This window comes from Bufo gargarizans, chromosome 6, assembly GCF_014858855.1.
Source record: "Bufo gargarizans isolate SCDJY-AF-19 chromosome 6, ASM1485885v1, whole genome shotgun sequence".
Lineage (NCBI taxonomy): Eukaryota > Metazoa > Chordata > Amphibia > Anura > Bufonidae > Bufo > Bufo gargarizans.
The window spans coordinates 42,185,427-42,203,310 of NC_058085.1; the positions used below are offsets into that span (position 1 = coordinate 42,185,427).

A 17,884-nucleotide genomic window follows, 5' to 3' on the forward strand; every position below is an offset into this window, starting at 1 on the left:
TTAATAATCTCCCCCCAATCGAGAGTGGCCATTAGTTTTTTAAAGTTGACCTCAGGGGAAGGTCTCTCCCTTATTTATGACCTAAAAGCGGCCTAAACATTAAAGGGGTTTTCCGGGATTTTAATATGGATGACCTATCCTCAGGCTAGATCATCAATATCAAATCGGCAGGGGTCCGACACCTGACACTCCCGCCGATCAGCTGGTTGAAAAGAAGGCCGCGCTCCGTGCGGGCGCAGCCTTCCCTTGCTTGTTTTCCTTCCTTTTCGTTGACAGCGCAGGTGTAACTACAAGCGGTCCCATTCATTTCAATGGGACGGCTCTGTAGTATACACTTGAATGGGAACGGGAAATGAATGGGACAGCTTGTAGTTACACCAGCTCGCCGTCGACAGGGAAGCTGCTCTCGCACGGTGCGCGGCCTTCTCTTCAACCACATGATCGGTGGTGATGCTGGGTGTCGGACCCCCGCCAATCTGATATTAATGACCTATCCTGAGGATAGGTCATCAATATGAAAAAAAACTGAAAACCCCTTTAAGCAATACCATTCAGCTTTGGCATACGTGTGGCCCCAATTTTACGCCTCACTCATCTGCTTCATGGCTGACCCACGGTCTAACGCTGCTGTTCGGCTTCTTTTTAATAATCAATATCTATATCACTGATTTATTTACACTGGACATAGCTCGGCCCCCTACCTCTAACATGTCACCTCATACCTGTCCCGTCCCCTTCTAACAAAACTAACCTGATATTATGTCATCTGTAAAGGGAGACATGTTAATACAGTGTAATCATCACACCTGCCATATATCCCTTCCTTAGAGGGATGCTCCACCTTTTTATCCTCATGTGACTTTTTTAGGTTCCAAATTCTATATCAATTATTTCTTAATATTTCTGTCTTGTTTTTCTGACATAATGTCCAGTTTCTAGCTGCCTGTCGTCACCACTAGAGGGAGCTTAGTGCATATTGTGTATACAGTGAGTTTCCTCTAGTGGTGACGACAGGCAGTCGGATACGTATGACTACGCAGGGGATTTGGAACTCTATATCAGAAAAAACTAATCTCTGGCTATTATTGTCATTTAATGAGACAATAATTACTACAGATTTCAGACCTGTTTACATTAAGAAATAGAGTTTGAGGATATCCACTTTGAAGAGAACCTGTCACTATTAGGGACATCTTATAATTCAATAGTGAGTGTTATTACTTCCATTAAAAAGCCCCACCCTGAGAGGGATCATCTGATATATCATTTAACTCCACCGAATCAGCAAGGGTTCTGTTTTTAGCACTTTTTGCGCTATGGAAGCTGTTTGGTGGTTGTATACAGTAGTATAACTATGTTACAGATCATAAACTCTACCCTCACTCCAGGGGTGACAACAGATCACCCCCAATACCCCATTTCCTCTTATTACACTCACATGGGATCCCGAAACTTGAGCAATTTCTAAATACCTGTAGTATTTATTACACATTTCCTACTATTTTGCTTCTGCAAAGTGTGTGTAAGTCCATCGCCTAGCTGCTGAGGCTGCTGAATCTGACAGAAATCGATGAGTCCTTTGTGACAGCTCTCACTCTCTCTCTGCTCTCCCCCTCCCTTCTTTCAGTGTTAGAGATATCAGCAGGGAGGGGAAGGAGGTTGGAGTGTAGGGAGGGGGAAATCATCCAAGGAAGACAGATCACACAATTTGTAGATAGGGAGGAAAGCACACACATGGCATTTTGCATAAGGTTACATTCACATGACCGTATGTGTTTGGCAGTCCGCAAATTGCGGATCCACAAAAAATACGGATGGCGCCAGTGTTACATCAATTTTTATTTTTTTTGCGGATCCATTGTAACAATAGCTATCCTTGTCCACAAAACGGACAAGGATAGGACATGTTCTATTTTTTTGTGGGGCTTCGGAATGGACATACTGACAACACGGCCTGCTGTCCGTGTTTTTTTACAGACCCATTGAAATGAATGGGTCCCTATCCTATCCGCCCAAAAAAACAGGACAGACACAAAAACTATTTACGTTCGTGTGCATGAGGCCTAAGAAAGACAGCAGCATCCTAGACACACCAATCGTCATGTAATAATGGGAGGGACATGTGCACATGAGAAAAGTCTGAAACTAGGAGCAGGTTGTAAGCTGAATTGTTCACCAGTATACAAATGTCTGGCATCCCAATATCCGTCATTACTTTGATTTGAGGGCTAGCTAACACCCTCCTAAATTAAAGTAACACTCTGCCTATTCCCTTGGATCAAGTTGTTAAACACAAGACACCAGTAGTCAGTATTTCTATCTGATCATCGTCAGATTGACTTTACAATACTTTACTCACCTTTTTCTAACCTTGAGCTTCATCTTGTCTTCTACTCCATTTACTAGCAGAGCTGCGTTCACAATTCTTTTTGACGCACCTCCCGGTCCTGTGTTACAGAATGTTACTCCGTTCAGATACAGAAGTAAAAAAATGTGACCTTGTGAAGCCCGAGAGCAATAGGACACCATCAGAATTCTGAATGCAGCTCTGGAAGTGACTGGTGGTCATGTATAAATAAAAGTATTTGCAAAGCATTATATGCAGATTTATACTGTGTGGTTTGGAGCTGTTTTTAGTAAGGATTTTTTTTCTAGAATACATTTTTTTCATTAGAATAATCCATCGATTAACCCCATAAAACCTGTTACTTACAATATCAATCATTGCTCAAAAAATTTGCGAAAAATAGTTTTGAACATAAAAAGAACCCTGCATATGTGCTGTGTCCGTATTTGTGTGTTGTCTGGATACTGAATTGCATGTCTCGTGACTTTCTTCCATTCGTACCGTTGTTTGTGAGCGTTGACCATCTGTGCTCCTGTCTGCCACTGACCTTGACTTCATCCGCACTCATCCTCTCCATTACCTGCAGAGCGAATGGCTTTTCTTGCAGATAGAACCTCCTCACCTACCATCCTACGCGTTTTGCACTTCTGACCACTTTTTTTACTCTCTTGTTGGGTTATTCCATGTACAAATATTTTTTCTCTTGTCTTCTGTTTCAATTTTTTTTGTTTTGTTGTTCCTGTGTTCCTTTTATCGCTCTTCCCCCCTCCTTCGAGTACAGCGGAGATGAGATTTCGCCCCAGTGGTCGGATTCCTGTTACAACTATCCTTCCCCTGAAGAAGACCGACCCCTCTCGTACCCAAGCTCACAGCACCCTACCCTCCATCCTCACCCTCCTAAAGCTCCACCATCTGCCAAGCCTGATGCCACCTCTACCTTTCGGTGGTCTGGCTACAGCCAAACTTTGCCTCCTTCCCCTCCAAAGCTTGACATAAACTCGAACCCCAAACCTTGCTTTTTACACCTCACTAAGCAAAGCTCCCTCTCTGATCCTCACGCTTCTGAGCCTAACGTCTCACCGCTCTACATCAAAACCCCACTCGTCCTAACCAAACCCGACCCATCTGGCACCCCTAACCTTCCCGCTATGTCAGCCTCGCCCCCATGGCTCAGCTGTTCCTGCGCTCGAGACAAGGGAACCAAGCTGACTAGGTAATTGAATACAGGTTTGATGTATGTCATTGTAAAAACTGCGCCTCCATGGGACAAGATGTTGCATTGAAAGACTTGCTTAGTAAAAAATAAAACAGAAACGATGTATGCTTTGCCAGGTAATCATCCAAACAGCCGAGAAGAATTCAGCAGTTTTTCGGTGGCTTCATTTTAAAGCTGCAGCAAATCCCCTCAAGGGCCTTGTGGAGCTTAAAATATCCACCAAGTATGAAGGAAATGAATGTCTTTGCTAAGGGGACAAAATGACTCAGCGGCATGAGTCAGTCCCATAAAAATGAATGTCAGCCTCATATAAAAATAAAAAAATAAAAGTCTCAAAAATGAGCAAACACGAATCTGTGATCAAGAGTCGTGGAGTCTTCACTCTGTGAATGGATTCCATTACAGTAAAGCTTTCGAGGTCCAATAGGTTCTAATTACTTGTAAAAGGATATGTTGACGGAGGTGGCCCCCACCTTCATCAGTTTACCCCCTTAGTGACCACCAATACGCCTTTTTACAGACGCAGCAAAAGGGTCTTAGACTAGATCGCTGGCTTTAATCAATGATTATATGCACCCAAAATGGTGCATTAAAAACTATAACTTGCCCTGCAAAAAACAAGCCCTCATACAGGTAGATTGATGGAAAAACAAAAAAGTTATAGCCCTTGGAAAGCGACGATGAAAAAATCTGCGTGGTTAAGAGAAGATTACAGCTTCAAAGAGTGTCTGTCTCCTAAGAGGACCCAACACATCAGTGCTTTTTTCAGACATCCCATTTAGTTTTATTTAGTGCAATGCAGGAGAATCGAGCACTTCTCACCAGGTCCTCCTGCAGATTTCAGCTGATCGATGAGGATCTTTGAAGTAGGACAGCTTGTGTTCAACTTCTTTTTGAGAGAACCATTCAACAGAAAGATCCATCCCACTGTCGCCCCAGAGTTAGTACAGATATCCCAGTCTAACAGGGTCAGCCAGATTATAGAATGCAGTACCCCACCCTATTCCAAGTATCTTTGAGGTGGGAATGGTAGTAGGGGGTTCCCAGGAGTAGAATTACTTTTTTAAGGGTCATGTTGGAAACCACTGGTTTAAGCTGCTGTCTAGAATATAAAATAATATTTTACCTTTCCGACATGAATCGGAATTTATTACTTTTTATATTAGAACATCATATGCTTTATTGAACTTAGACTGCCAATCCCCCTCCCTTAATAATTGATTGAGTGGAAAAGGAAGAGTTTGATGGAGCTGTAGACAAAACTTTCTAGGTACGTTCTCTAAATTTATTGTGTGTCAGCAGAGGTCGTAGTGATCTTCCAGAAATGTCCATTCTGATTGAAAACCATGTGAGACAGGAGTAATCTTTAGAATCAGTCTTTCTTAAATTTATGGAAAGTCTGTCTGTAGAGTAAGTAGTTAAGATGTCTGATTTCACTTGATCGTGTCTACTTTGTCCAAAAATAATTTAGTCTGATTCCGAGTATCTCTTTTACGACGTTTGCGATTTTATTTTGCAGTACATTGAAAGGGAAGGAGATTTCTCCTGTATCTGGGCCAAAGGGAAGTCCTAGCACTGGTCATATGGTGTCCACAGGTGGAATGGGGCTGAACCAACTATCAACAGAGCAAAGTCCTCATTCTCTTAGGAAAGGTACATTTGAGATGCAACTTGGTAGGTAGCGGCAGAGGATGACATAAGATGGTCCTCTCCACGCCGAACTACATAGACCCAATAGACTCATGCCATTGTGGTTGGACGATGTTGACCTTACCTTATATAACATCCTTTTTTTTCTGTCCATAGTGTCTAAGAAACTAGCACCTGTTCCACCCAAAATCACGTACACTCAGACAGGGGCAGTGTCAGATCAGTCAACGGGTCAACCTTCTCCCGTCAGTCTTTCCCCAACCCCTCCTAGCACACCATCACCCTATGGACTCAACTACCAAGTTTCTCTCGCTTTGACGCCGAGCCTGGCGTCTCCGCCTCCAGTGACCAGCACTTTAACAAAATCCCGTCCTACTCCTAAACCAAGACAGAGACCCTCACTTCCCCCTCCACAGCCTCCCACGAGTCAGTCTGCTTCCAGTCCTCAGTCTTCAGACAACAGTATCTTAGATGGCCTGTCTCCTGGAGATAGCATGTCTACAGGTAAGTAGTCCTCGTTGGCATGTGTGTCTCCCAATTATGTGTAGATATTTAAGAGGGGAAAAAAAACATCTTATCACAGCATTGTTTTATATTTAAGGGAGAAAATAAAATGCCAACTTTTTGAAATAATTTTCTAAAAATAAAAATTGCCCATTTTTCTCACTTTCCATCTCCCACCAACAAATAGCACTAAGCGTTATGTTTTTTGTTTTTTTTTGTTTTCTTTTTATGTTGTGTTCCCTCTGTCTCCCCTCGTTCTCCCTTCCCGTTTCCTCGCAGCCGTTTGACGTGAGTGGCGCTGTGTTGGATATGTGTGAGGGGGAATCTCCTGGTAAGCTGGAGCTCCAACCGTTTCACACCCACCTTGACCATATGCTACCAGTAGTCTTGAGCAACCAAAATGTAACCATTTGTCATTGTGTCCTCTAAGCACATGCGCAGTTTATCATATTTCCATTTTTTTTTATCTGCCTCAAATATACAAGAAAGCTCCAACTTATTACACCATTTCACAGTTTAAATTTCCATATAACTTTGAGTAACATGATGTCTTATACTCCAGTCACATCCAAAGCTATATTCACCTGGATAATTCTTGCAGCTAAGTTGCCCATACACTTTAGCGAGTAGTCACCTGAATGCATATTTGGGCAACATCTGTTCCCTCTGTATCCATGTTTTGGCCAAGCATGCATGTGTTCTGTATAGGGTGAAGGGAGTAGGCCAATACCAGACTACTCTCTTACTGGCTTATCTACCCAAGAACAACAGGATCGATCAGGTATGACTAGTTTCACACTAGCATCACAGGTCTTTGGCAGACTGTTCCGGCTAAGAACGGCCAACTGGAGCTCTGTGGATCCAGCATTCCAGCATAGCCAGATGATACCACAATTTTGCTGGAGGGCACTGTGGTAACATCCGGTTATGCCGAATCTAGAGAGCTCCGGCTAGCTGTTCTTTGCCAGAACAGCCTGCCGGAGTCCTGTAACGCTAGTGTGATACTAGCCATACCTGGATCCCATTATAGTCAACAGTACCGGCGAGCATTGTGGTAATTTCCAGCTATGCCGAATCTAGAGAGTTCTGCTGTAACAGCCTGACCCTTCTTTTCCCTGACATCTCCTGTTGGGGGAGAATCGGTTCATCCCTATACACATTACATGGTTGGCTTGTCTTGCCGAAATTGTCAGGTTTGGACAACATTACTTTAATGTGAATGGCCAGCTTTAGATGAAACTCAGCCAAACCTGTGTATTGGTGTGTCCCGTCTGTTCCCCAACATCAGGTGTCAGGGGAAGGAAGCGTCAAACTTGATGGATTTGAAAATACCCTGAAGCTTTGTTGTTTGCACAGGAGATAAGCTGGTGCTATATGGGTATGGGAGGAATGGCTGTCAGCAGCTCAAGCATTCATCTGACTACAGAGTGCAAATCAACTGTAGTCTGTCTCCAATGGCAACCATCAGAATTCTAAAGGCACCTCTAGATGTGACTTGACTATAGGAAATGACTCAAGATCAGTAAAGAAAACTTGTTATACTGTAAATCTCAACAACTACCCTTCATTAGGGTTACCAAACAGAACAAGTATCCTGAAAACATAAAATAATTGGCAACTAGTCCCAAGCTTTATAGAAGGTATGGTATCTTGGTAAAGTCACTCTCTCAGGACCTCACGTGTTTAATAGGTCTGTAGTGCTTGTGTTAGAGGGCATTCTTCAGCCATGAAAATCCTAGCTAGCCCTTCATCTGGATTTGGTTGCCCATCACTGCTGCACTGTTGCCTATTTCCCACCTTCGGTCAACGCTTCTACACATAGCTGTCACAAAGAGAGTCCTAAAACCACAATTTTTTTCCCCCCTTCAGACTTTTTGAGAATGAACATGCAATGTGCTGACATCACGGTCATACGTGGCACCGCTTTACACTGTGTCATGTTCATTTTTTTAAAGAACTTGCCAAAGACGATCCTGTGTGTTTAAATTTGATATCCATATAACTTACTTAGGGGAACGCAGGTTGGTGGGAAGTAACGGACCCCTGACGGCTATATGTACAACCTCGGCACTAACTCTCCCACTGGCAGCAGCCTTCGCATGAGTCTGCAAGCCAAAAACTGCATGGCTCAGTCTCTCTTAACGCTTGTCAAAAAAAAATATAAAGTCCACCAATGCAAGATCCTATTAGGATGATCTGTAATGTTCTACCCCTTGTTTCCAGATGTTTTTGGTCGTCCCGTTGCTTATTGAAGGCTTTGTCTAGTTAGAAGTGTCGGTGAGACAGGTGTCTGGGTCTTTTTGGAGTTGTGTTGGTTGTATTATAAATTTTAGTTATTTTGTGGTGTCCGTGGTATTAACAGTACTGAATGTAGAGGACATGGATTTAAAGAGCACCTGTAAGCCGGATCAACGATATTAAGCCAGACATACTGCCTGCTAGAGTTGATCCTGTCTGCCTTGCAAATTGGTTGCGGCATTCCTGAGAAAAAATTTTTTTTTATTCTTTCTGTAGTTGAGGTCTTCGGTGCACCAAGGGGCGGTGCGGTGCCCCTCGGCTTTTCGGTGCTGGCCACGCCCCCTGGTGAACTGAAGCCACCCCCTGCTTAAAGAATAAAACGCCTTTTTCCTTGGGAATGCCACCATCGCATTTCACAAGAAGAGTATTATTTTAGCTGGCAGAATCAACGCTACCAGACGGTATGTCTAATTCAGTAGGGTTGATCCTGATGACAGGTGCTTGGTAAAGGGCTGTACAGAATTAGAAAAACACCCTCACTCCGACAGTTTTATGTCATTTCAACAGACTTAGGGTCCCATTCACACGACCGTCTATTTCTGTCCGCAACCGTTCCGAAATTTTATGGATAGGATGCGGACCCATTCATTTCCATGGGGCCGCAAAAAAGATAGAACGTCCTATTCTTCCCCCTATTTCCGGACAAGAACAGGCATTTCTATCATGGAGAAGGATTTTCCGTTCCGCAAAATGCGGTAGGCACATGGTCTGTATTTTGAGCCCAACTAGTTATGGAAATAGTTTCCTATAAGAAAACCAAGCGCTGCGTCTGTATTCGGGCAGTTGTCTAATAAACCCATTATGTCATTGATGACATCACAGGGCGGCCTGCGGCAGAAGGGGCTGGTGAGCATGCAGAGAGAACACAAGCTATCTTCTCACTGCATGTTCTTGCATATAGATTCATAGAGACTGTGACCTAAAGCGCTTTATTTGTATATGGGGACATCTAACCCTAACCCTGCTCACCAGAACCTTAAAGGGGTTGTCCAAAAGTTTTATATGGGTGGCCCATCCTCAATATAGGCCATAAATATCAGATTAGTAGCATCCGACACTCTACATCCTCGACGATCAGCTGTTACCTTGTATCAGACCTACACAGTGCCATCCATTGTGTAGTGGACAGAGCTGGTAACTGCAGCACTGCTCCCATTGGAGTTAATATTTCTTTTCTGCTCATTTGTCTTTACATAAGATCAAAAAAAATAAATAAAAAATTGCAGGTCTAATTTGAACCAGCAAGAAAACCCTGTGTCCCGCAAAACAAATTACCGTAGACTAACAAGGTGTTTTTGGGTAAAAAAATAAAAAATCTTTAAAAGATCTCACCGCACAGATCCCCCATCACTCCTGTACTGAGGCAGCCCTGTCCTCCACCATTTTCTACATCCTGCTGCAGCAGGGACATCACAAGACAGGGACATGTGGGTGCTTTTCTGTGGAGTCAAATGTACAGGACTAAAGAGGCTTAAAGAATGGCCAAATGAATAAAAGCTTTACTAAGCAGTGATAAAAGACATATGCAGAAAATCTGCTTTAAGGTTAATTTTTGTGTTTCTTTCCCTTCAGTTATTACTTTTTAATGTAGTACTTTTTTGTAGTTCCTAGTACAGATGGGCACAAGGCCGCATTTCTATGGGCTGAGTTCACTGCACACTGGAAGATTCTAAGGCCCCTTTCACACAGGCGAGTATTCCGCGCGGATGCGTTGCGCGAGTTGAACGCACTGCACCCGCACTGAATACCGACGCATTCATTTCTATGGGGCTGTTCACATGAGCGGTGATTTTCACGCATCACTTGTGCGTTGCGTGAAAATCGCAGCATGCTCTATTTTGTGCGTTTTTCACGTAACGCAGGCCCCATAGAAATGAATGGGGTTGCGTGAAAATCGCAAGCATCCGCAAGCAAATGCGGATGTGGTGCGATTTTCACGCACGGTTGCTAGGAGACGATCGGGATGGAGACCCAATCATTATTATTTTCCCTTATAACATGGTTACAAGGGAAAATAATAGCATTCTGAATACAGAATGCATAGTAAAATAGCGCTGGAGGGGTTAAAATAAAAAAATAAAAAAAATTTAACTCACCTTAATCCACTTGATCGCGCAGCCGGCATCTCTTCTGTGCTGTGTGCAGTAACAGGACCTGTGGTGACGTCACTCCGGTCATCACATGATCCATCACCATGGTAAAAGATCATGTGATGGATCATGTGATGACCGGAGTGACGTCACCACAGGTCCTGTTGCTGCACAAAGCTAAGATGAAGACAGAAGAGAAGCCGGCTGCGCGATCAAGTGGATTAAGGTGAGTTAAATTATTATTTTTTTTAAATGTAATCCCTCCAGCGCTATTATACTAAGCAGTCTGTATTCAGAATGCTATTATTTTCCCTTATAACCATGTTATAAGGGAAAATAATACAATCTACAAAACACCGATCCCAAGCCCGAACTTCTGTGAAGAAGTTCGGGTTTGGGTACCAAACATGCGCGATTTTTCTCGCGCATTACAATGTTTTGCACTCGCGCTGAAAAATTGTGCGTGTTCCCGCAACGCACCCGCACATTTCCCCGCAACGCCCGTGTGAAAGAGGCCTCAGGGGTATAAAGGATGGCTACATGTAACAGAGAAAAGGCTCCAAAGAAGACACCTGTGTGAGAACTACCTGTCTTTTGTATCTACCATCTTAAATGCTGGCAGGAGTTTACCAAGAATTGACTGCAGGTTAAATTATTGTTTCTTTACTTCATGCTGATCTGTGTATGTTTTGTGTGTATTATGCCTTTATCACTGCTTAGTAAACCTTTTATTCACTTTGTCATCGTAAGCCTATTTATTCCCGTACCCTAAGCCTATATTAGACTGGCCGATTGTCAGCCAGTTAATCGTTAACGAGCTTTCACAGGAATGATCTGGCAGTCTAATACTGCCGCCGATTACCCAATGAACGAGCAAGCTTAAAAATCATTGGTTCCCTGCAGCAGATCATGCAGCCTGATCACAATATGTGCCGGCAAACAACTAGTCAGCATGGGGACGAGTGATGGCATAATGATCCCTCCTACCCATGCTATGGAGGAGATCGCTGCATCTAATAGCAGTGGTCTCCTCCGCTAGCGGAACAGGATTCCCTCCTGACAATCCTCTGCTAGATCGTTTAATCTAATACAGCCCTGAGAATCCACCATAAAAACAAGGGGACAGGGACACGTGACTGCAGCCAGAAGCTTGCAGAGGTCACATTTCCTGTGTCAGGAGATCGTCAGGGCAGCAGGAAGTAGAGAATGATGGAGAACTGGGCCTCTGGACAGGAGCAGAAGGGGAATCGTTCAGGTGAGTGGAGTTTTATTTTGTTATTAATTTATGTACACCACGCTGCGCTATTTTAAAGATGTTTTTTAGTTGGACAACCCCCTTTAAGAATGTAAAAAAAAAAAAAATCAGCTTTAAAATAAATGGTTTTCAAATTCAAATTTTTGGCTACAAAATTTTGTTAAAAATCCTGATTTAAGATGATTATAGGCTGCAAACAGGTGGGTTGGTGATGAGTTTGGACAGATGCCTTCTAGATTTATTGCAACATGGCAGGACAACCATAGGTAGCCAAATCCCATGACTTTTTGATGATGTTGGTAGTAAGGATAGACAAGGAACTAGTTTTTATTAACTTATGAAACCTATAGATGAACTGATTGGCAACTGCATGCATCATTGAGCACGGGGCATGTTATAAACCCCTGAGCAAAATTTATAATATTGGGGAGGCATTCACACATTATATTTTTGCTGTATTTTTTGTATTTTTTAATCACAGTAAAACTTTTTTCCCTAAACTTCAAAATTTACTGCAGAAACTACATGAAAAATAGAGTGTGTGAATACAGCTAGAGATGAGCGAATTTAATGTTATGAAATTCGTTCACGCTTCGTTTGGTGGTAAAAGCTGAATTGCGTTATGGATTCCGTTACCGCGAACCATAATGCAATTTTATGACGGAATGCCTTTAGAGGCATTCCGTTATTTATTCCGTCATAATAGAAGTCTATGGGCTGCAAAACGGATCCGTCCCGTGTCCGTTATGCAGGAGAGGACTCCCCTGCAAAACGGAAACGGGACGGATCAGTTTTGCAGCCCATAGACTTCTATTATGACGGAATGAAAAACGGAATGCCTCTAAAGGCATTCCGTCATAAAATTGCATTATGGTTCGCGGTAACGGAATCCATAACGCAATTCAGCTTTTACCACCAAACGAAGCGTGAACGAATTTCAAAATATAAAATTCGCTCATCTCTAAATTCAGCCTTAGCCTTGGACAAGTAAATCAAGGATTAGCTTGCAAAGTATTGGGGAAATGATATGTATTTAGGTTAGGGATAGAGGATTTCAGGCAAGTGAGTTCTAAATAACAAACTAAAAACCAATGCATCCAAAAAGCTATACTAATATCCCCCATTGCTTTCCAGATATCATCCATTTTGACATTCCATCTATTCTAATTGAAATCGATACTGCCTTGAAACGTGATGCCATGAAAGAGGAACAGCAGAGGCGCTCGGCCGAAGGCAGGACGGAATCGGATGAGGACTCGGAGAGCACGGCCCTCTGACGCTAAGCTCAATCTGTGCCCACCACGATCTACAGCCAAACTTGTGCCAATCTGTAAATGAGCCCGGTGTGCAGTTAACAGGGGGTGCCTTGGGATATTTTTTTCCTTTTTTCATAGGCCTTACTAGAATAGGGCTTTAATTTTCCCTCTAAAAGTAAAAAAAAAGATTTCTGGAAAATATTTTTTTAAATTGCCCATTTATTTTAAATGCCCCTGTTGAAGCCCTAATACATATGATATCCTTGAGACCTCTAAGCAAGGGGTGAAAATAAATTGTGGCCGATCCCAAATCCTTAAGAATGCTATGTTCCTTATCAATGCTGCAGTGTAAAGCTGTGATCCTATATTGCCTTGATTATGTACCATGTGAAGAGTGATTTTACTTTTTGTAATCGAGATATTTTTGGTTATGCAGCTTTTCATAGCATTTGGTGGACTTGAGGTATCCAAAAATTTTCAAAAGCTCCTAGAAATATGGTTACAGAAGATTCAACTTGAGAACATTTCACCTACTTGTTTCAACCCCATATAATAATACACTAAAATAGAAGCCAAACTGAAAACTTCTGTCCCTCTAGAATTAAGCTGTTGACCCGTTGTCCATAGCCTGATAGCGCCGGGCATGCAACATTTTTCTGTCCAGCTTCAAAACAGATGCCCCGGATGAGATCAACGATCCCATATAGGATCAGTTCTGGCCTCAGTTTCGCTCTTGCGTTTCAGTACTGTAACACATGGCAGGGTATATACGACCCTGGCCTTAAATTTCCAATATAAGTCAATAATACGGACAGAGTTTAAAAAGTACCGTAAGTTAATTTTTTACATTTTGAAATATAGATTTATGGATGTAATGGAGTTTTGTTACTTTTAGAAGGGTGTACTATTTTGTTAATTTAATAATTGTGTTTATTTTAGTGTGTGTATGTCTTTTATTTTTAAGTATGGACTAAGTTCAAAAGTAACTTTTATTTTCCTTTTTTTTTGTTTTTGTTTTTTACATTTTTTCTCATTTGAGGGGGAAAAAAATCCCCAAAACTTCTGGAGTTTATTGAATTTCATTTTTCATTTGACACTTAAAAAATTTAAAAATTGACTACACTTTTTAAACAGTTTCTCCGTTAGTTACGAGAGTCAACCATAGTGCCAAAATATTTATTTGTTACTATAATTATCTGAATTTATTAATTAAATATCCCCCCCACCACCAATTGTTTTTCTTATTTTAATTGCAGTATGATTTAAAAAAAATTTTTTAATTATTCTTGATTAGAAACATCCCTAACAGCATTCATAGATTTTTTATTTTATTTTAGTTTTTCACAATGGGATAACTTTGGCTCACTCTTTGAACCACATTTATATTATATGTGAAAAAAATATGCTGCCTGTACATTTTTTTGAAAATGACAGATTACCTAAAAAAAATATACTTAATATAAATACAATCACCTACGTCATATTGGAAGGTTTTTATGGCCTGTGGATGGGATTAGTTGAAAAAAAATATTTTCTAAAAAAATACTATATTATAGATATCTATGGAGAAATTGCTATATGATTTTTTTATTTTTATTTTGCTTGTGTATGCGTGAGTGTATGAGGTCAGGTGTTAATGGTCTGCTATAGGAGAGAGGAAAATAAGCATACGGCATTGAGTCATGTATATATGTATTTGTTATCTATAGAAGATCCTAATGTATAATTGTAAAAAAAAGTAAAATGCTGCTCCGTCGGGCTGTATTTTCCAAAAAATATCTGTAAATAATAGAAAAGGAATTCCTCGTCCTGTCTCTCATCTCCAGTTTTATATCTATTTTTCCTGTTACACTGAAATGTTTACATTTTATCTTAAGCAATGGTTGAACAATCTATAGAAAACCCATTGTGTTTTATTTTACTTTATTTTTTATTTTTTTGTGAACAACAAACTTGCCAAAAACCTGGTCAGATTTTGAAGTCTCTTCGAACAAATTGTGAATTTGCCTATTTGAACAAATATCTGATAAAATAATTCAGACAATTTCACGTTGTGAATTCCCCCTCTACTGTCCCCTCGTCGGCCAAAGTGCCCCATCCTAAACCTGGACTTATGGGAAGAGTGAATCAAAAACTAGTGTAGACATTTTCCCCGATCCTCAAAAATGTGTGTTCAATATTCGTGTGAAATCTATGAAGACTATAATGAAAAAAATCCACAATGTTGGTGAATTTGGAGGGCTCAAACAAACTTTAGTTTTTTTCCTTTTTGAAATAAAATATTTTACCGCCCTGTGTGTGTGTTACCGTTGGAGGTTCTTATGCACAATTTTCACCCTAGTGGCACCATGTTATCCATGTAAAATGTTATTGTTGTACAGTACTACCAACCATGTATGCAACACGTCAACGGAACACCCAGGACTGCACTGCTGAAAATACAATATGGCGTCACCTTTTTAGTATTTCGGCGTGTACAGTCTGTGGATTTCACCTGAAGGCGATACCCTCCATGTTGTGTCTGAACATGTGATAATCCTGCCAATTACTATATTGTATCTGTGCGTACCCATCTGTGGTAACACCAACAGGCCCTAAACCATCGCTCCTCCCCTTCCCTCCGAGAGCGAATGCTCTAAAGTTGTCTTTTTTATATATAAAAGAAAAAATAAAATACCTATAAAATCAAACATTTTGTGGTGTGGTTAATTCTTATGAATTAGGGGGCATTAAACGGCATCTGTCAGCAGTTTTGTACCTATAACACTGGCTGACCTGTTACATGTGCACTTGGCAGCTGAAGACATCTGTGTTGTTCATATGTGTCCGCATTGCTGAGAAAAATTATGTTGTAATATATGCAAATGAGCCTGTAGGAGCAATGGGGGTGTTGCCATTACACCTAGAAGCTCAGCTCTCTCTGCAACTGCCATTCCCTCTGCACTTTGATCGGGCCAGGCAATGGAAATGTTATCACACTTGGTCCTGTCAATCAAAGTGGAGAGGGCGTGGCAGTTGCAGAGAGTGCTGAGCCTCTAGGTGTAATGGTAACGCCCCCTTTGCTCCTAGAAGGCTCATTTGCATATAATAAAACATAATTTTTCTCAGCAATGTGGGCACATATGAACATGGGACCAACACAGATGTCTGCAGCTGCCGAGTGCACATGTAACAGGTCAGCCAGTGTCATAGGGACAAAACTGCTGACCTTTCAACATTTTCATAATAAATTTAAAAAAATCAAGGTCCTATTCCTAATTATCAGTACAGGAAGAAACATCCAGTGCAGTAATATTTTAGGGTACTTCCACACTAGCGTTTTTCTTTTCCGGCATAGAGTTCCGTCACAGGGGCTCTCTACCGGAAAAGAACTGATCAGGCATATCTCCATGCATTCTGAATGGAGAGTAATCCGTTCAGGAAGTCTTCAGTTCAGTCGTTTTGACTGATCAGGACGGAGATAATACCGCAGCATGCTACGGTTTTACCTCCGGCGAAAAAAACTGAAGACTTGCCTGAATGCCGGATCCAGCATTTTTCCCCATAGGAATGTATTAGTAATCAAAATACCGGAATGCCAGATCCGTCCTTCCGGTCTGCGCATGCGAAGACCGGTAAAAATGTGAAAAAAGATACAAGACGGATCCATCTGTCCGCATGACAAGCGGAGAGACTGATCCGTTCTTGCAATGCATTTGTGAGACGGATCTGCATCCGGATGCGTCTCACAAATGCTTTCAGCCACATCCAGATTGGCGGATCCGGCGGCCAGTTCCGACGACGGAACTGCCTGCTGGATCACACTGCCGCAGGTGTCAAAGTGGCCTTATACTTTTCGCTAACTTTCCACCATAATTACATTTTCTAGTTTTAAAGGGGTTCTCTGGGCTTTTTTCATATTGATGACCTCTCCTCTGGATTGGTAACCAATATCGGATCGGCAGGACCTGAGGATGGGTCATCAATATGAAAGGGCCCGGACAACCTCTTTAAGTTCAAGCTCATTTTATTTTTTATTTTAAAGCATAATTTGTGTCTTTATTAAAAACACTATCATTTTTTGTGTACTGTTTATACTGTGACATTTCTAGCAGTTTTCTTCAACACTATGGTGGTTAGCGCTATTGTTTTGCTTTGGAGTCCTGGGTTCAAATCAGACCAAGGGCAACATCGGCGTCGAATCTGTGTGGGTTTCTACTTGGACTTCCTCCCGTGTGCCAGAAACTTAAAGGGGTTGTCCCATGAAAAATATAATGCACTTTTCAAACCAGCACCTGGACCTGAATAAGTTTTGTAATTGCAAGTAATTAAAAATGTAGTATAACCGCTAAGTTATTCAGTTCAATAAAATCTATCTATCTAGTGTCACCTGCTGTTTGTTCTTTTCCTTTATGTTTCTGTCCACCTGTCAGAGGTGGTCACACATGCTTACTTCCATTCTTCAACTGAGCAGCAGCTGTATCTAAGTTAGAAGGTGTGACAGTAACAGGGAGAGAACTGCAGCAGAAAGGAAATGCTACCTGAGAATAAACACACTCACTGAGCTGTAATAGGGCGAGAACTGCAGCAGAAAGGACATGTGATAAGGAGATAGCTGCAGCAGAAAGGACGTGTCCTCTGAGCTGTAATAGGGATAAAGCTGCAGCAGAAAGGCCGTGTCCTCTGAGCTGTGATAGGAAGAAAGCTGCAGCAGAAAGGACGTGTCCTCTGAACTGTGATAGGGAGAAAGCTGCAGCAAAAAGGACGTGTCCTCTGAGCTGTAATAAGGAGAAAGCTGCAGCAGAAAGGACGTGTCCTCTGAGCTGTGATAGGGAGAAAGCTGCAGCAGAAAGGACGTGTCCTCTGAGCTGTAATAGGGATAAAGCTGCAGCAGAAAGGACGTGTCCTCTGAGCTGTGATAGGAAGAAAGCTGCAGCAGAAAGGACGTGTCCTCTGAGCTGTAATAGGGAGAAAGCTGCAGCAGAAAGGCCGTGTCCTCTGAGCTGTGATAGGGAGAAAGCTGCAGCAGAAAGGACGTGTCCTCTGAGCTGTGATAGGGAGAAAGCTGCAGCAGAAAGGACGTGTCCTCTGAGCTGTGATAGGGAGAAAGCTGCAGCAGAAAGGACGTGTCCTCTGAGCTGTGATAGGGAGAAAGCTGCAGCAGAAAGGACGTGTCCTCTGAGCTGTGATAGGGAGAAAGCTGCAGCAAAAAGGGCGTGTCCTCTGAGCTGTAATAAGGAGAAAGCTGCAACAGAAAGGACATGTCCTCTGAGCTGTGATAGGGAGAAA

General features: G+C 42.0%; 1 protein-coding gene across 2 annotated transcripts in view; it reads left to right on the top strand.

The window, feature by feature from the left end:
• The window catches only part of ARHGAP44 (Rho GTPase activating protein 44), a 158,129-nt gene extending 142,829 nt beyond the window's left edge, over positions 1-15,300 (top strand). Inside the window, exons 18-21 of one of the 2 annotated variants that reach the window (XM_044296188.1) lie at positions 3,129-3,560; positions 5,083-5,216; positions 5,370-5,717; positions 12,495-15,300. In XM_044296188.1, the coding sequence (XP_044152123.1) occupies positions 3,129-3,560; positions 5,083-5,216; positions 5,370-5,717; positions 12,495-12,637 (1,057 nt within the window). In that variant the 3' untranslated portion in view covers positions 12,638-15,300. The remainder of the gene's footprint in view (positions 1-3,128; positions 3,561-5,082; positions 5,217-5,369; positions 5,718-12,494) is intronic. The other variant, XM_044296189.1, reaches the window with a different exon arrangement.
• The last annotated feature ends 2,584 nt before the right edge of the window (positions 15,301-17,884 follow it).